We start from the raw sequence: 19,422 nt of genomic DNA, 5'->3' as shown, positions 1-19,422 counted from the left end.
GGGCTTGTGGGGAGACACCTGAGGGACCTGGCCCTGGAGAAGGGCTGTGGGAAAGCGGGCAAGGGTGCTAGAGGCTATCAGGAGGCTGGTTTCCTCCTCACTTATCCCTAGCAGGACTCAGGGGCAGAGCCCAGCTAGGCAAAAGAAAGGGCATGGAGGCCTCATCCTGCCATTCTTCCTGGGCCACCCATGCCTACTCAAACAGAGGGACCCCCTCCCAAATTCTTAGCGAGTTTGCACGAGGCACAGAGGTCTTTCATTCCTGGGCATGCCCTTAGTAGAACTGACCACACAAATAGATCTGCCCCACGGTGCCCACAGACACCAAAGAACAAGACCAAGGACCTTCTAACACCTGATCTCATGAGTGGGACATCTACTGCCCAGTGCGCGGGGGCCCTTGGGCTGATACTTTGGCAAGCAACCCAGAGAAGCTGAACTTCTTGGTTCACTTCTGTTGCCTTTGTTGTGTCTGCAGATGTGGTGGGCAAAAGCCTGGCTGCAGCACAGACCAGTGGTGGGCACTGCCTTTGGTGATCAAGGGCAGTGATGACTGAAGTGGGAGTGGGCTGGCCTTGGGGGCCCAGGGAGATGGGTGGGGACAGATCCAGCCTCAGTACATTTGAGGCAAGCTGGTGAACACAGCAAGGCAGAAAGGAAACCATCCAGGCTTATCGGCCTGGTGACCCAGGCCAGCGAAGCTAAACGGCAGTGCCAGGCTTTGGGGCCTGCAGACCAAGAAGAATCCCCAAATTTCCCTTCTGAGCTCTCTTCCCTGAACCTCTCAGTAACATTACACTAGAACAATAGCTCCTGGGTCTCTGGGGGACAAGGGAAAGTCCTGGGGCAGAGGTCCTTAGAGAGCATGTGGATGGTAGCAGGTGAGCTGGGCCCAGGAGGGCACTGCCCAGAGTGGGGAGCTGAAGACGGGTAAGGACGCGGGCTCCTTCCCGCCTGGGGTTGCCCAGGACAAAACCCTATCCCTCGATTTCCCCCACGGTGGACACTGGAGCCCCCAGTGGTGAGGCAGCAGTAGTGGTGGTGTTTGGCAGGTGGCCTACTGCTCCCTCCGCCTGACTCTTCCGCCAGCCTGAGCTCCCTGGAGGGAGAGCTACATCTTGCTGGTCCTCTTGGGCTACCCAGCTGCTCAGCCACAGAATGCCTTTATGCCAATTAGAAAAAAGACGTCTCTCCTCTGGGCAGAGTTGCGGTGCCCTGTGCAGAATATAACCTGCACAACGTCTGTGGCAGCTCCCCCAGCACAGCGCCAGGATCGTAGCAAGTGCTCAGCAAACACCGTGACACGGGCGAGAGCTAACCAGTCCCTACCATTTGTGAGAGCCACCCCTTCAGGGGCGTTTTGTGGATGATCCCGATGAGTAAAGGGGAGAGCAGAGGTGCTACCTGGGGCTAGGACGCGGAGAAAGGCTTTCTGAGACCCCTCTCTACTTAGCTGCTTAACGACCTCATTAGTAACTGCCAAAGAATGAGCACTTTGAAGGATCTCGCTCGTTACAGCAGCTCCAAACTCTGCATTTAAAGATGGGAAATTCATTTTTTTAATGTACTACTTTTTTCCTTCCCTTCCCTCCATCCCTCCCTCCTGCTCTGGCAGGGGACTGTTTATGGGATGTGACAGATTGTTACAAATGGGGGAGAGAAACATTTCCAAATTCCACGAGGGAAATAGCTCACAGATGCTGGTAGGGGTGGGGAAGGACCAGGTTTGTCAAAATCCAGAGACCCAGATGGGCTTGTGGGCAGGCGAGGGAGGGGGTGGTGAAACCACCCAGATGTGCTGGGGACTGTATCTCCCAGCCCATGAGCCTGAGTGAGGAGAAGCCCAAGAACCTGAGATAGGGGGGCTCTCTCCCACCTCCAGCTTGCCAAGCCCCTCCCAGCCTGGAGCGTTCACCATTAAGCAACACTCCAAATCCCCCTCCAGGCCCTGTCACTTCACTCTCTAGGCTTCTCTGGTCTGTTCGCTATGCAGTGAGGGGTGAGTTGTGGGAAAAGCACTGAGATGGGATCATGAACAACTCCAAGTTCAAAGTCAGGAAATTCTCCTCTGTTTCTCTCTGGCATACTCAGCTTCTACTCTGCTGCTGGTACAACTTTTATATTCTATGGATGCCTGGGCCTCACTCCACACAGTGAAATCAGAATCTCTGGGCTTCTGTGGTTTTACGAAGCCACACAGTAGATTCTGATGGGCAACCAGAGTGGGAAGCACTACTCTGCCCCCCAAGGCTGATCTCCTCTGCCCTAGTTGGGCCAACCTCCTTACCCACCCTGCCCCTGCCAGGACAGCCCCTCCACAGCAGTGTGCTCCTTGCTCATCCGCACTTAGTGTTCGATCTGAGCGCCTCCACAGGAGACTCTGTTGGGCCTCCTCAGCCTACAGAATGAAAGAACTCTCCCTTCATTGGAATCCTTAGGCATCTCAAATCAGAGAACACTCCCTCTTGACCAAAGTCTACTCTGCCTTATTGCCTCATTATTCTGTTGATGCATGTTATGTTCCTGACTGGATTTTGACCTCCCAGGAGATAGGCCCATGTCCTGCCCTCCTTCTGGGCCACCCCCCTTTCACCTTTCATAGACTGGGCACTTACTAGTACTTATGGGGACTCTGTGACCTCATCACCTGCCCTCCAGCAAGGACAGCATTCTCCTCGTTGCTATTACACTGCCTCTCGCCAGTCTACTCTAGGGCGTTGGGCCCAGCTTCCCAGCTCCAGTCCTCAAGACCAGGGAGATGAGCTGCTTAAAGTCAACTGGACACTCTTACCACAGGAGAACTGCTAAATTTTAGAGGAACAAAGTTAATCAGGAACAGGCCTCCTGGATCTTCTTGTGTACCAGAATTCAGGAAGGTAGGACCCAGGAACTGTCCAAAGTTCTGACCGCGGCTGCACCAAGGGACCGAACTGGTATGTACTAGCCAGGCTGCCAATCTATATACCTCCACTTCCTTCCCCAAAGAGGCTTTTCCTATTTAATACTAAATATGATTATTCTTTTAGCTTCTATCCCCTCACTTCTTTTGGGTCAAATTCACTCTCAAGTAATTTGCAGCTATTAGCCTCTCTCTAGATGAGCTGGACAACTCATCTATTCTCCTTTCCCCTGAGGGAGCCCCAGGAATGGGGTTTTTTCTCACCCATCAGACTGACAAACCCCCAGGGATCTGTCTTCTCTTCCATCAGGAGCTCCCTGAAGGAAGGCAGGAGGCTGGCTTTCCCTGATCACATTTGGGGTTCCACCAAGGAACAGAGGGCAGGGAGCCACACATTTCCTGTTATAACGGCAAGGGCACGGACAGAATGGATGAGGAGTGTGTTGCATGGGGAAGGAAGGGCTGCCACATGTTCTTACCTGGGTAGGGGTGAATGCCATTGGCAAACACAGCTTCTGCAGCAGGTTGCCCATTGGCCTGTGGGGGGAGGCCAGTGAAGCCGTTCACCCCAATGGGGGACGGGATGCTAGGCACGGCTGGTGCAGTGATGCCCGGAGGGGTGCTGCCACCTGGTTCCAGAGGTGAAGATGGGTGGAGAAGGGGAGGCAAACAGAACAAAGGTGATGAAGGCCAACCCATGGAGCTCCACCCTGCTGGCTCCAAGGACCTGGGGATGGGCTTGGACCTCACACGTCAACTCAATCCTATCTGTGAATCAGGCCTTGGGTTATCATCTCCCTATATGTAATGACTCTACTTATCCCAACTATATCTATACGTCAGAGTCCAAATCTCACCTACCCCACAAAGACTTCTCTTACCACTGACTGCTTGACCTTGGACCAGCAGCACATAGACCTCTAAGTGCCCTTGACTTTGACCACACTGGTCTTCCTTTAGTCTTTTTCAATGATTCGTGCTCACCCCAGTTAAGTCAGGATGGACTGGTCTTTGTCTAGCCACCAAGGGGTTTCTAAGCTATGGCTCTGCTCTCTGCTATCCTAATTGGATCACTGAGGGGCTGATTTGCCTCCCTATGAGTAAGTCTTGATACTCAGGTGGAGGAGGTCTTAACTGTGGTGTTCCCTTGCATTGAGGGAGAAAGGCCTTTGCAGAGTCCAGACTCAGCCCTATTCCCACAGAAAGTAGACAGCCTGGCCTCCTCCTCTTAGGACAGTGGTAATGCTCATTGTGGCAGGGGTGAAGCTGGGGTCAGATGACAATATGTTGTGCCCTCCCTACACCAGGTGGATGGAAACCAAGGTGTGGATGGCATGGGGATTGTACTGAGGCCCCAGAGGCTGGAAAGGCCTTCTTCGTCATGTAGGAAGCAGGGTGTCTCTGTGGATAAGGACCTGAGGCCATCAGGAGTGTCCCTAGGTCGGGGATCAGAGCTTTGGGGTGGCGTTCAAGTTGGGGCTAGAGATGGCACAGTCTTTTATAGCTTTTAGCTGGGAAAGGAATAGCTCCTGGATGTCAGGAAGGCTGCTGCTATGGCCTGAGTGCAGAGAGCGAAGGGAACTTGGTGAATGAGCGCTCAGCCCTTGGGGCTAGACAGGGATTCTTGACTTGGAAACTACTGCATCTGTAGCCACACCTTCCTTGTAGGGAGCTGTCCTGTGCATCGCAGGATGTTCAGCAGCATCCCTGGTCTCTACCCACCAGATTACAGTAGCACCGCCCCCCTTCAGCTGTGACAACCAAAAATGTCCAGGACATTGCCAGATATTTGGGAGGGAGGGGCAGAATTGCCCTGGTTGAGAATCATTGAACTGGGCAATAGCCAGGATCCAATTAAAAACATGCTTTGTGAGCGGAGCTGTTTCCAACCCCTCTGTCCTTTAGTAACTCTTACAGTTCTCTCTTGCTTGTTGTGAAGCTGTCTTGGAAAAAGTCAGTGAATCTAGGTTGGGTTAAAGGGAAATGAATAAATGGGGTTCCTTCTGTGCTAGGGCCAGGGGTCACAGGATGGGCAGGGCTCTTTCCCTTTCAAACCTCAAAGGGAGATGTGTTCATGTCAATTTCTTTCCAGATATCTACACCAGAGATCAACATGAATTGCTTCCTGATATGGCTAAACAATTTGAGTGAAATTCTCACCACTCTGAAATCATATCACAGACATCAGGGGTCCACATCCCATCTTCCCATGGGTCCTCAGGAATTAGAACACTTTTGAGACACACTGCCCAAGGATAAGGCCTGCATTGGGCCCAGACACTATGTGCTCTTGACACAGGATGGTCCATTGGTAGCCAAAATTGGCCAAACAAAAGGTACCGATGTGGGTCCAGATGCTTTCCTGCCAGGCCAGGCCCTGTGCTGGTACCTGCCCACTTACCTGAGGTTGGGGTCATGGGTGCGGCCGCCAGGCCATTCATGTTGAGGGCCGCCATCTGCTGCATCTGGGCGGCGGCGAAGGCAGCCATGGGGTTCAGGTAACCACCCTGTGCGACTGACGCCATTAGTGCCGCTTGCTGCTGCATCAGCTGGGGCAGAGGGAGTGCAAAAAATATCATGCGCTTCCAGGGGGGGCGACCCTCCCCACCAAAGGGTTCAGCTCCCAGAGACCAACCTCCTAGGCCCTGCACCCCAGGGAGCTCAGACACATCTCCTGACCCCCACCCCCAGAGAGCCCTGATGCCTTCCCCATACCTGCCCTAGCTCTCAGTGGCTGTTAGAGACCACCCCCCTCCCGCCCCCCAAGAGGAAACTGTGTTCAAAAGTAATAGTAAGGTCCTTGGCACTCTAAAGTTGTAGAAGGTGGGGGAAGGGGACTGGCTCCATGGGCACCAGTCAGTCCTGTCGTTCATGGAGATGTGACATCCAAGCCTCTAGAGATGTGTTGGATGAGCCTCTGTAGAACTAAGTTGGAATGGGTGTCTGTTCAAAATGGTCCTAACTTGGCGTCTGTAGGGTAGAAGCTACAGGAGAATCACAAATAAAACCTCAGGCACCCCAAGGTTCTCACAGAGCTGAGTGGGGATGGGGGAGGTTGCTGAAAGTGGCCAAGTTGGGACCCTGCTGAACAAGTGAGGGGAGCTTGCATTTTTAGAAGCAGAACCCTGGCCTACCTTAGTGCCACCCATGTGGGGCTACAGGTCTGAGAGGCAGCTGAGGGGAGATGCTGGCAGAGCCCGCCCCAGTGTGGAAGAAAGAAGTTGATGGGCCGGGGCCTGAGCTGGCGCCTGAGAGGACTACAGAGGAGGTGTAGGGGATGAGGGCTTGGGGCACCTCAAAGGACCCCTGCCAGGAGTAACCAGAAGGCCTGAGGACACCCTTCCATGATCGGTGGCGGGGGTGGTGTGGTATCAGCAGGACGCTGAACCTCTCTCCCTGTTCCAGTCAGTGCTTCCTAGGATTTGCGGAGAACTGCGGCCCCCAGCCCCGCCCTGCCGTGCCCTCACTTACTGCCTGTGCGTAGGCGCCGTAGGCCCCGAACGGGATGGCCATGGGGTTGAACATGCCCATTTGGCCAGCCATCTGCTGCATTCGCCGCATTGTGCGCTCCTTGTCGGTGTCGGCGAACTTGACCACCAGACTGGATGAGGCTCCCTGCAGCCAGGACTGTGTGTGAGGCCCACCAGCCCTAACCGCCTCTGCTCCCTGGCCTGGGCCCACCCAGTCCTCTCCACGGGGTGCTATGGGGGCGGGGTAGGTGGCACGGTGACAAGCACGAACCCTTCGTCCAGGGGTCTGGAGTCTTAACCCCCCACCCCCACCTCAGGCTTTTTCTATCTGGGTGACCTTGGGCCACTTTCTTAACATCTCTGGGCCTCAATGTCCTTGTCTTAGAAGTGCGGATATTGGCAGTGCCTTGCGGTCTCATGGGGAGGCTGTGAGCACCGCAAGCGTTTGGCATCCTGTGGCCGAGCGCGCGAGGGCTGTCGGGGCCCCGCGGATGCGTGGGGTGGCCGGGATGTCTCTGTCCCTCATTGCCCCGTTCCCTCCCCCCTCCCAACTCCCCAGGGGCGGCCGCACTCACCGGCATGGTCTGGCTGCCGTGCAGAGCGTTGATGGCGGCTTGCGCCTCGGCGTGGGAGGAGTACTTCACAAAGGCGCACCCTGGGGGGACGGGAGAGGCTGAGCCACGGCGCCAGGGCCCAGAGGAAGGTCAGAGAAGCGGAGGACTGAAAGACGGGGCACGGGAGGGGCCGAGGGGAGAGGGCGCCTCCCAGAAGAAAGCAGAGTGAGACACAGAAAGAGTGAGAGAGAACCGACAAACTCAGAGCCACACAAGGAGGCAGAGAAAGACCGGGACCGGCCAGAGTCTTCCAAGGACCCTTAAGTGGTCCCGTCCCCCGCGACTTGCATCGCGGCCTTTCCATCCCCGCAGGCCCAAGCGCCTCGCCCCTTCCAAGCAGCCTTACCCAGCTTGCCCGACGGGGCCAGCCCCAGACGGCTCGGGACTTTGCCGTCAGGCTGGCAGGAGACCCGCGGCCTCGCCCCGCCCACCTGCTCGCACCACCCACTCCCCGCCCCGCCCCCACGCACCCTTGCTGTTCCCGTCTGGCCCGCGCAGAATGGTACACTCCTCGATGTTCCCGAAGGCCTCAAAGAGGCGGCGCACATCGTCCTCAGACTGCTGCTTGTTGAGCATGCCCACAAAGAGTTTTCTATCTTCTGGAACAAAATTAGGAGATGCTTACCCGGGCCGGGGGCCCGGCTGCGCGGGGTCGGGCCCGGGGGGAGGGCACGGCCGGAGGTGGAAGGGTTACGGAGGGGAAGGGTAGGAGCTGGGTACGGGGCGGGAAGGGGGCGCACAGCAGGAGGGGGAGGGAAAACAAAGAGAGGGAGGCGGGTGGGGCACCGCTAGAAGGGGAGGAAGGACGCGGGGTGAGGGGGTTACGGGGAGAGGAGGGCAAGGCCAGAGGGGGAGGGGAGGTAGGAGGGGTTGGGTCTAAGAGGGGGCAGGATTGCAGCGACTCTGCCCCTTCCTGCCTAGAGAGCAGACCTCACACTGAGGGGCAGGGCCACTGGCAGGCACCGGCACACAGGTCGTATGGGCAGCCCTACGTTCTCTTCCTCCCTCCTCTTAGACACAAACTATCTTCCTCAGCCACTTTCACCCCCAGATACCAAAATTAATTTACAACTGGCAAGTCTGCCACAGGGCCTTTGCATATGCTGTTCTCTTTGCCTGGAGTGTCCTCCACATCACAAAGTTGAATCCTCTAATGCTAGGTCTCAGTTTAAATATTGCTTTCTCATCAAAGCCCCTCCTTCCACTTCTTTATTCTCTGTCTCAGCCTTTCCCATGGTCCAAAATTCAAAGGACAAGTATTTACTACTTTGCCTGAGTAGTAGGTTTCTGTCTAGCTCCCCACCCCTCAATCTATGCTCCCCGAGGCAAGAGGCCAGGCCTCTGCTGGAGCAGTGGTAGCAGGCACATAGTAGGCCTGCAGGACTGAGCTATGGAATGAATGAATGAATGCCCTATGCCAGTCCCAGGAGCACACCTCCTTTCTGCCTCACATGTTCTTACCTCCATCTGGCGCTCCCTCCTCTTGCCCCTTCCTATTCATGCTGCAAAATTCAGCCCTGGGCACTTTGGAGGGCCTGTTTCTGAAGACTGGGCTCCCTCAGCAGCCTCGCCCCCACGCTTGTGTTGAGTACCAAATGGTTTGTTGACAGCACTCAGATGTGTGCTTAGGGTGACAGGGATCACGTAAGGCTGTGTGGATTTGTAGTAGCTTGTGACTGCAAAAAGATTTCCCATCCCACAAGCTCTTACTGCAGTGTGACTTTCACTCCTCCCAGGGAGGTGGGGTCTAAGTTCCCTCCCCTTGAATCTGGGCGGGGCTGTGACTGCTCTAACCAATAAAGAATGGCAGAAGTGACACGAGCTGCCTTCAAAGGCTCGGTCATAAAAAAGGATCAGCTTCCACTCTCAGCTCTCTCTTTTGGGCATGGTTGCTCTGTGGAAGCCAGCCACCATGCTGTGAAGAACCCCAACTAGCTCATACCGGGAGTCCACACGGAAAGGAACCCAGGCCTCCAGCTGACAGCCAGCATCAGCCACCAGACATGGAGCGAATGAGTCCTGAGATGATTCCAGGCCCCAGCCTGTGAGTCTTCCAGCTGAGGCCCAGACATCCTGGAGCAGAGACAGTCCCTCCAAGCTGTGCCCTGTCTGAATTCCTGACCACAGAATCCATGAGCATAATAAATGGTTGTTTTATACCACTCCGTTTGGGGTTAAGTTGTTAGGTAGCCATAGCTGCTGGAACAGGGTCCCCGTGGTGGCAGACACCCTCTAGATGCTTGTTGACTCTTCAATAACTGACACACACAGCCAAGACTGCAGAAATACCCACCCCAAAATTGCAAATGGCCATGTGTTCACGGTTTCCACAGAATGCAAGGGCACTCCAGGGCCATGTCCTCCTGGATTCAGGGTGGTTGGTACCTCCTGCACCAGAGCACCCCCGTCACTCACACGGCCAGGAGAGTTCACATAGAGACGAGGGGCTGACCAGAGGTCTGGAGCGAAGCGGAGGAAACCTCCAGGCCCTGCCCTGCTTCACAAGCCACCGCAGGGTCCTCCTCAGGAAGGCCTGACCACCACCCTGCTGGTACCCCCAGCCTGGAGCACTCAGCACTGGGCAAGCTCTCAGCGATGAGGTGCCCCTTCCATGCCCACGGGGTATCATTGTCAGTTCCTGTGACCAATGTTGCGTCAGGGCATCCCAGCCTGGACCTCCAACATGGGTGGGCTTCAGCCAAAGCTCTGGGCCCGGAGCCTGCCCTAGCCTGGGCGCTCCGCCTGACGGCTCAGGCGCTGGCAGGGCTGGGCACGCCCCTGCCCCATCTCCAGGCATCCCCAACTCCAAGCTCTGGGCTGGGGGAAGCAGAGACTGGGAGAGCAAGCGGAAGGAAGACAGAGGGAATGGAAGGGGTGAAACTTCCTCCTGAGAAGGGACAGGAGGAGATAGGGTTCGAAGCAGAAAGGGAGGGGAAATGGCGGAGACAGAGGAAAAAGAACTAGAAACAAAGAGAAGAGAGAGGGCTTCCCTGGTGGCGCAGTGGTTGAGAGTCCGCCTGCCAATGCAGGGTATACGGACGGGTTCGTGCCCCGGTCCGGGAGGACCCCACATGCCGCGGAGCGGCTGGGCCCGTGAGCCGTGGCCGCTGGGCCTGCGCGTCCGGAGCCTGTGCTCCGCAAGGGGAGAGGCCACAGCAGTGAGAGGCCCGCGTACCGCAAAAAAAAAAAAAAAAAAAGAGCAGAGAGAAGAGCCAGGCAGAAGGAGAGGGCAGAGACAGAGGCGAGAGGGCCGAGGGCTTATGTTTAACTCCCAGAAGCACAGCAGCATTTACATGAAGTGAATCGAGTTTGGAAGCCTTCAGTAGAGCCTTGAAATTCTGCTCCCCAGGTCGGCCAGGTGTCCCCCTCCCCCAGCCCCTTTTAAAGGCTCCAATTAAATGGGATTTCCAGGAAGACAAAGAAGTGAAAACCTGCCGCCTGCTCATCCCTGACGCTCCTGCTCAAACATCTCCTCCCAGGAAGGAACTAGGAAAGGAAGAGAAGGCGGGTCCTGCACCGAGCCTGGTTTAGATGCTGGAACCGCAGCTCCTGCCTCTCTCCTGATGTCTGAATATACTCCTCTCGTTTCATTATGACAGCTTTCTGATTGCATTAAAATTCATCCCCACGTGCCTTTCTATCCAGCCACTTCCCTTTTGCCAGGGCGTTTTTTGTTTGTTTGTTTGTTTGTTTTTTCTAATTCCTTCTTCCACTCCCTGAAATCACCCCTTACTGCCAATTCTCAGTTCTCCGTTCTAGGCCCTTCCTGTTTGAGGGCTTTCCCAATGTGGAGGGGGCCAGGCTCCCGCTCTTCCTGCCTGTCCGGACTTCCCCAGGGAAACTACAACTAGCCTTCCCTTTCTGGAAGGCTGCCAGAAACCAGATAAACCTGGCTCCAGACTCACTTCCTCCAGGCGATCTGGATCGACCCCACCCAACACAAAGGTTTATTTGTTTCTAGGATGCTCTTTATTTCCAGTTGGCTTTGGTACTGGGTGAGTGATTCTAAGGCCTGTCTTTCAGACCAGGGAGTGGAAGGACTCAGTCTGAGGGTGGATCTCCTCCTTCGGCCCGGGCCCACTGGCTCACACCCCAGCTCTGCTGCCTTCCAGCTGCATACCTGTTCGCCCCCTCAGGTTTTTGGGTCTCTAAAATGGGAATAACTCAGCCCTCGTCACATGGTGGACAATAGGCTCCCAGGAGATGCTGCAGGACAGAGCCTGGCCAGCAGTAACAACAACAGCGATGACCATGACCTGGGGTTCTCTCTCCAGGAGGAAGAGGAAATGGAGCTCCCTGCCCTGACTGGAGGGGACAGGGGTCACAGGGAGGGAGAGGCCAGACGATCCACATCTGGGGGAGGAGCACTTGAAGCGACAATTTGGACTGGACTCAGGCTGTAGCTGCTCAGCTGAGATGGACAACCTCTCCTTGTGTTCCCACCCCCCATGCCCTCCTTCCCCCGGCCACTTTCCCAAGGCTCTGTCCCCAAGCTGTGTCAGATGACCAGTGACACCATTTGGCTGGTGTCTTGGATCTTATGCCAACCTAGCGAGAGTCTCAGAGAATGACTCCATTTCCCCAGCCACTTCCCACCCGCTCCATCATGGACACAGACCCCGATTTCCTGGGACACGCTGAGCAGTCCCTGCCCCCAGCCCTCCTGCCTGAGTGACGCAGGGTCCCTGGCTGATGGTGGGGCTATGATGCTCTCACTGGCCCCCATGAAGCCTCAGCCTGAGCCCGTTTTATGGCTGTGGGGCTGTCGCTGCTCCTCTGAGATGTTCAGGCAGGTATTGCTGGGACTGGGCCACGCAGGCCACCTTGATGGGAGGTGAAGGACAGACCTCAGGGTCAGGGGGAAAATGGGCTGAAGACATCCCTGAGTGGGAGGTCACTGAGACCGCGTGGGAGCAGTCTCCCTCAGAGATGCAGGAGGCCGGTCTGCAGCCCAGTATCTGCCTCTTGACGGAGCCCAGCTGGGGGCAGGCAGGCGGCTCCATTAAGCTCAACTTCTGACTTCCTGGGCTGAGCCCAGTGGCTGGCACAGGAAAGCTTCGACCTGCTGGGGGATGGGCAAATACCCCAAATCTCCCCTGCCCTTGGGTTTTCACATGGGCTCCTCCCGGCCCAGGGGCCGATCAAGGGGCTCATGTTCCCGCAGTGATTCAACAACTGTTTGCTGAGCAACTTCTCTGTGCCAGACACTGTTCCATGCCCTGCTTCTACAGCAGGAAACAAGGGAGGTGAGTCAGCTCACTGGAGCTGACTTCCGGATGGGGACAGAGGCCGTCCACAATAAACAAGTTCCAGAACAAGACAAAGGCCCACAGGGCTGCGACAGAGTGGCCCCCAGAGCTGGTGTGCCCTCCCCAGCAGTAACAAGGCGGCAGAATGGCAGAGCTGGGCTGGACCCTGGAAAACACCAAGGCTCCCACCTTTTTCAGATGAGGAGGTCGGGGCAGCTGGGGCCGGGACTAAACCCAGGTTCTTGCAGTCTCTTGAATTACTAATCCTGACCCCCTTGCTGCTGCCTTCCTGCTCTTTTAAGCTAGGAGTGCCTGTGTCTTCAGGGGTGAGGGAGCACCTGGGGTTCCAGGAGGCAGGGGTGTGACACCCCAGAAGGTTGGCACTAGTCCCGGCCCTTCCTGAACCAGAGCGGGCAACTCAGCTCTCTGTGCCCAGATGTCATGCTCTCACTGCGGGGGGAGTGGGCACAGTTTATCTTCCTCCCCCTCCCCAGGAGCTGTGGGAGGGGGAAGCCAATAAAATAACGGATGGGGAAAGTACCAAGTTCTGTCAGGTGCACGTGTTTACAACCACCTGAGGAGGGAATGGAACAGAGCCCCTGGCATCCCGCCTCTGGTCACTCCTGCAGCAAGCACTGACTGAGCACTTACTGTGTGCCTGGGACTCGGCTGATCAGAGAGCCTGAGATGAGTCTTGGGGGCCCTTCTGGTTTTCCTCTTTGGGCAAGTGTGTGTGTGTGGGGGGGAGATGCTTGGCTCTCAGATCCCTGGAGAATCCAGTCTTTGGCCCCAGAGCCTCGGCCACGGAGCCCCCATGAGAGAGGACAGCCAGGCAATAGCTCTGGACTGCAGGTCTGTAGGGGCCAGTTGGGGAAGGGGGCAGTGGCAACACTCTGAAGGCTTCCAGGAGGAGGTGGCCTGGCGTCAGGGTCAGGGGCTCCAGACCCACAACAGGATTTAAGCAAAAGCTGAGAGATGGGAGGGCCCTTTTTGGCTGTTCTTTTCACTTGCTCCCAAGTGGTCCCTGCCTGGGGGTTCAGGGGGAGCTGGACTTTGCTTTCCCAACTCCCTCTTGCCTACCGTAACCCCCACCAACACACACACATCTCCCAGTCCTCTGACCTCGGGAGTATTCTTCATTCTCCCAGAACCTCAATCTAATTCTGAGTTTCAGTTTCCCAACCTATTAGCATTGGGGGACACCTACGGGAAGATTTAAGTGCAGATGAAAAGGCAGAGGAGTCTAGTTGCCAGAATCTCATGCTTCCTCCAGCCCCTCCAGTTGGGAGACAGACCCCTCTCTTGTTCACTTAGAACGTCTGGGCGGAACGGGGCTCTGGCTGGAAGGATTTGCATTTTAAAAGGAGAGCCCAGAAAACAGAGAAGCAACACACTGACAGCAAGTTGAGGACAGGCCCCTCTTGGGGTATATCAGGGTGGTACCTCGGGGCCCCCAGACGTGTGTGCGGGGAGCACCCTGCTGGCTGTGCAGGATGAGGGGGGCCCCGAGGGGGGAGGAGGTGGGTGGCAGCAGCACCACGTGACTTGCCAAATGCCAGCACCCTGGCGCTAATGCTCAAATTCAGGTTCAATTTTCAAAATTTGATTCGCTCATTGCCACTGGCATTAAACAATATCTCACGCTTAAGGATAGATGACTGCTGGGGCGCCGTGGATGAATGTTCAGATGGCTGATGCCTTTATGGCCGCAGTAGACTTTTACTGTTCTCTTCCCTCCAGCTGCCGAGGGAGGGTTTGTGGGGGGACCTGAGCTGGGGAGAACCGGGGGGCCAGGGGCTGGGGTGGGGAATAAATGGTTTTGAGTTCTGTGGCTGGTGGGGCAGCCAGAGGGGTCGCTAGGAGACCAGGAGGGCCTGGCTGGGGGTGGGGGGTGGGGGGATGTAGGGCCAGACCTGTAGGAGACACTCTTATAGGGCCCTGGAGGCTCAAGGGCAGCAGTTTGGGGAGTGAGAAGAAACTTCCAGACACTCCCAGTGACTGAGCCAGAGGACTCTCTCCTGCTCTTGAGCCTTTGGCCCTGGGAGTGGGCAGGGCAGGGCCAGAACCCAGAGCCCCGGGTACCCATGCACCTGCCCCTCAGCTGCTGGCAGAGGCCATGCCAGACCCTCAGCATCTCTTGGCCTCTTTACTGTGGGACCAGGGGACTTGCCGGACCGCCTTCTGGATCCCAGGACCATCTGCTCTCCCTGGGGAGTGATTTCATGCCCAAAGGGCCACAGGCAGTGAGTCTTAGGGGGAAAATTCTGTTCCTTCTCCCTAACTTCACCCATAGATGAGGAAGGACCTTGAATCGAAGGCACACAGACTTGACAGGAGGGGCGGGGCCGGGGCGTCTTGCAGAGAGTAACTGAGGCGCTTTGTCAAATCCTGGTTGACTGGCCCCCTTAGGCAAGTCACATACCCTCCCTGGGCCTCCAGTTCCTCATCTGTAAGAGGGGAGAATAATCACACCCACCTCATAGGGCTGCTGGGAGATGAAATTAGTTAAGGTACCTGAGGATTTTAGCCCAGAGCCTGGCACAAGGTAAAATGCTCAATAAATGCAGCTCTGCACCAGTTACAGCCAGGACTACTGCTCACCCGCAGCAGTGGCAGCTGGTGGGATGGGGATGCCCACCCCACCCCTTGGGTGTGGAGAGGACCCCAGGGACACTGAACAGCCAGGGGTCAGCCTGGAAGCCGGGCTTTCCTTTGCCTCCCCTGACCAAATGGCAGCATTTGGGGGCCCTCTGAGATGCTCCCCGGCACCCTCCACGTGGTCTGCCTGGATTAATCCACAACAAGGGACGTTTCCCCCGAAGTTACACTGAGACCCCTCTGTGCCCTTTCCATGAATTCTCTGTGTCCTGACCTGCCAAGCACCCTGGCTCCTAAGGGACAAGAAGGTGTCAAACTGGTCATCTGAACTGAAATCTGTGCCACTTTCAAGGTCGCTGACCCCCCACCCTGAGTCCAGAGGCCTCCTCTTCCCCCTCCCGGCCAGCCCTGAGGTGGGCAGCACGCAGTCCCACACCTGCCTTTCAAACAGGGGAGCAGCGGGTAGGGCTGGGGGTCTGCACCCCCTCTTCTCCTGCCTGGGGACCCACAACTGCCCGTTCTCCTGCTGGTGTGGGAGTTTCCAGCCTCGCCATCCACAACAAGGTTAAGGGCCTGGATTGGGGTCCCTCTGCAGCCATGTGCCGTGTCACTGCCCTCCTGAGACGGGCCAGGCCTGGGAGAGCTCTCCACGTGAAGTGCGCCAGTAAGGAGCCGAGCGATGCCCCCCTTGTCCCCACAGCTCACACTGCGCCAGGGCCAGGGGTGCAGCTGGGCGGGAGCCGCCTCCCAAGGATAAAAGCCTTCCTGCCTGGGAAGAAGACTGAGGAGACATCAAACCAGATCAAAGGCTGCTGGGGATGGGGCGGTGGGAAGGGCCAAGATGGGGCTCCCGCTCCACTGGGGATGAGGCCCCTCAGCCGCTCCGGCCCCCAGGGCAGGCCGTGCCAGGCCTTGATCTGGCCAGCTCCCTCCAGACGGTCTCTGTTTGCTGTCGGGGTGGGAGAAGGCAGGGCACACCCAGTCTCCCCCACTCGCATTCTTTCAGCCAGCTCTGCCTTCTAAATGCTTCGGGGTAGGGCCCAGGCCGTGAGAGTCCCTTCCTCACTGTCTCCCGCCATCCACCCAGGCCCCTGCTGGCTGCTCTCCAAGGCACATCCTGTCTATCTCCTGCTCAGACCCCGCAGGTGCTCCCGTCTTACTGAGCACAAGCCTTGTGAGGGGCTGCACAGGCACCCCACACTCTGACTCCCCCGATCCCGCCATCCCTCTGCTCAGAAACGTAGGTCTTGTAAGTCTCAGGAATACTCCATGCATGGCCTGCCCCAGGGCAGGGCACTGCGTGTGCACTGCCGTTCCTCCTCTTGTCTCCAAGATCATGTCCTTGGCATCTGCAGGACACTGAACTCCAGGATTCCTCAGAAACTGGGAAGTGAGTGTCTCCTGGAGATGAGTGGGCAGCGGCCATGCTGCAGGCAGAGCCTGCCGTGATGAGCTCTGGGGGTGTGGGGTGTCTAGAAGTCTTGAGCCAGGCCCTAGGGGCTGCACATGCAGGGTTTGCCAGGTAGAAAGGCACAGGGCAGGCATCCCAGGTCAGGGAGCATGGCATGTGCAAAGGCAGGGAGTGTGGCAGGCACGTGGGACATGGAGTCACAGTGACACATCCCCCCCTCCCTCCTTCCTCTTCCCCACCCACCATATTCTCAACAATTCCCTCAGGGTCCCAGCCTGCACCCTCACCACTGGCCACTGGAAGCCTAGCCTGGGACTCGGACCCTGCGTCCATACTCACTGCCCACCATGTCCCCTCTTGGCTCAGATTGGCTCCTAAGTCATAGCACACAGGGATTCTCCTGTGGTCCAACTGGACTCCCAGGCCCACCCCCCTCAATGTCACCCCGGTGTCTTCTTCATGACAAAGCCAGTGGACCGAGCTCCCACATCACAGAGCCTCTGCTGCCCCCAGACAGCTCTGGTCAGACTGGCTCCCTCCCCAGGGCTGTGTGGTGCCCCTGCCCGAGGGAGACCACAGCTCTGACCACACCCACTCCTCCATGAGGTGGTTATAACCACCACAATACTAATAATCAGAATGGTTCTCATTTATCAAATATTTACCATGACGCCCGCACTGAAATAAGCCCTTTGCAAGTATAACGGATATTTTATTCTTTCCACCGTACAGATGAGGAAACTGAGGCTCAGAGAAGTTAAATATCTTTCCCAAGAAGACATAGCCAGTCACTGGGGAAGCCAGGACTCAGACCCAGGGGGTCTGAATGGAGCTGAGCTCTCGGGTCACCCTCCTTCCTGGTGGAAGACAGTGCTACCTAGAGATCGCTCTCTCTCTTCACTCTCCACCCCTCCATGTCTGCACAGACAGCTGGCAAAGGCCTAATAACCCCATTGCTCTGCATGGGCCAGGGCTTCTGTCCAGAGCCCGGAAGAGGGGCCTGGTGGGGCCCTGCTTAGCTCAGATGGAGCAGGCTCCGGTGATTCCTGACTGCCCGACGACCCGCAGACGTGCCTCACAGCCCCTCCTCAGTTTCACTCGCCCCTCTGCCCAGAGCACGGCTGTCTTGAAGTCTCCTGGGTGACCAAAGATGTTAAGCTCTGTCCTGATGAGTCCCCAGGCCTTCCTCTGCCTGGGATCTAGGCTGCAAGGTCCTCTCCCCTCACCACACAGAGAACCGGACCTGCTGGCAGAATCCCCTGGACTCACAGTCCACACCCCTCCAGCCCCTGGTACCTGCCCAAGGCAGAGGTGTGGCTCTGTGCCCTCGGGGGCTTGCAGCATGACCAGGGAGGCCGAACCAGAAGACTGTCACCACCCCGGGGCGCCACGAATGGTCCCTGCACCCTCTTCTCTTGTGCTTTTCGAGTTGATGGGCAGGCGTGGGAGCCCTGAGTTAGGCAAGAGCTAAGCCCTGGAAGCGCAGCATGGGTGAGGGGCCCAGAGGCCATACCCACATCCCTCGCGACCTCCTTCTCTGGCCTTCAGCCCGTGACCCTCGTGCCTGTGAGTCTGCGCCAGGCCTCCCAGAAGGCGCTTGGGGCACGCGGTGGCACTAAGTGGAAGTCACCTTTCACTGGGGCTGCGGCACGTGGCCGGCTCTCCAGGTAACTGATTATACATTAGATCTGCTACCTTATCCTTCCCGGGCGCGTGGCGCACGACAGACGGCCCTGCGTTCTATGGGGACTTCTGCAGCCCAGCCCTGTTGTCTAATGGGGTTTCCGCTGGCGTCTGGCGCAGTCTCCAGCATTTCACCCATCACAGGATAATTTATAGCATAATGGGGCATTTTTTTCCTTTATATCATGCGGGAGCATAAATTATGGCCAGTTTGTCCTCAGCTCTCAAGGAGACAGACAAAGCCGGGCTTCATTCCAGCAAAGGGAAGAGGTTTCTGCAGGGGGTGGGTAAGGGCAGGGTGGTCCACAAGGCAGCAGGGGTAACAGGAGGAGAGACCAAGGATCGCCTTAAGAACATCTCATTGGCGGGGTGAGAATCTAGTTGAGGCGGCCACAGATACCGGGGAAGAAGTAACAGTACCCACTTGGAGTGCTTGTCACTATTAACCGTGGAGGGGGCTCTTGTTAGCTGAGCCGTAGAGCTGCACAGCTGTCCGCCGCCTGCAGATGACCCGGCCATAGACCAACTTCTAACCCTAGCCACGGGCTGACCCTTACCTTGGCCGCAGATCTTCCCACAGCCTCACAAAGAGAATGGTGTTCATGGGTCCACCCCCTTCCTCCCCACCCCCTTCCACAGCCAGAGACAGAACGCAGTGCCCGGCAAACCTCCTGCCCCTCTGACCCACGGCTCATTTTTAACACTGAGGGTGGGGCTCAGCTTCTTGTGGGACGACGGAGGAGAGGGACACCCCAGCTTCTAATGGCCTGCCCACTGTCCTCCTTGGGAGGTGCACGCAGCTCAGGGTCAAACTGGCTAGTCTAACACAGCAGGAGTCACACCTGAACCAGAGGCTGCAACTGTGACAAGGACTTCTGGTGGCCCTGGGTGGGGATGGAGTCTTCAGAGGTCACCTGGCCAGCCTCCTCCAGTAGGACCCAAGGTGAGGATGATGCTTTCTGAACACCCTGGCAGAAGTCTCCCTGGCCCCCATGGAGGCAGCCCAGAAGAATATTTCCCCTTTTGCACCCTGGAGAGCTCAACCCTGCCCAGAGCACAAGTCCTGCCCCTAGAGCACCAAAGTCTGCTCCTTCCTCCTCAAGACACACTTCTGAGAATAACAGCAGGAATCCTGGATCTTGTAAGATGGTGGTTCTCACCCCTGGATGCTATGAAATTCACCTGGGGGCTTTCAAAATACAGGTGTGCCCAGCTAGCCCCTGAGATATGGATTGGTCCGGGCCTCTATGTTGTTGGTTTTCGTCTGTTTCAGAAGCTACTCAGGTGATACCAGCACACAGCCAGGGCCGGGAAGGGCTGGGATGGGTCTTTTCCAGGCCGCTCCTGGCCATCTCTCCTTGGGCACCCCATCTCTGCCCTCGGCCCGCCTGCAGAAGCTCAGCCATTGAGACTGCAGGATTCTGTGTGTGTTGGTGCTGGTGGAGGGTAGCACCCACCTTCTCTGCCCTGACACCTGAGCCCGGGCATCCCCCCATCC

General features: G+C 57.0%; 1 protein-coding gene across 14 annotated transcripts in view; it reads right to left on the bottom strand.

The window, feature by feature from the left end:
* CELF4 (CUGBP Elav-like family member 4) overlaps positions 1-19,422 on the bottom strand; it is a 298,011-nt gene that overhangs the window by 22,099 nt on the left and 256,490 nt on the right. For 6 of the 14 annotated variants that reach the window (XM_060170700.1, XM_060170701.1, XM_060170711.1 and 3 more), the window contains exons 4-8: positions 7,454-7,582; positions 6,945-7,024; positions 6,371-6,514; positions 5,301-5,448; positions 3,379-3,528 (exon numbers count right to left, since the gene is read on the bottom strand). In XM_060170700.1, coding sequence (XP_060026683.1) covers positions 3,379-3,528; positions 5,301-5,448; positions 6,371-6,514; positions 6,945-7,024; positions 7,454-7,582 — 651 coding nt within the window. The remainder of the gene's footprint in view (positions 1-3,378; positions 3,529-5,300; positions 5,449-6,370; positions 6,515-6,944; positions 7,025-7,453; positions 7,583-19,422) is intronic. The other 8 variants (XM_060170705.1, XM_060170706.1, XM_060170699.1 and 5 more) reach the window with 3 other exon arrangements.

This window comes from Lagenorhynchus albirostris, chromosome 14 (assembly GCF_949774975.1).
Source record: "Lagenorhynchus albirostris chromosome 14, mLagAlb1.1, whole genome shotgun sequence".
Lineage (NCBI taxonomy): Eukaryota > Metazoa > Chordata > Mammalia > Artiodactyla > Delphinidae > Lagenorhynchus > Lagenorhynchus albirostris.
This window is presented reverse-complemented; position numbering and strand designations above follow the sequence as displayed.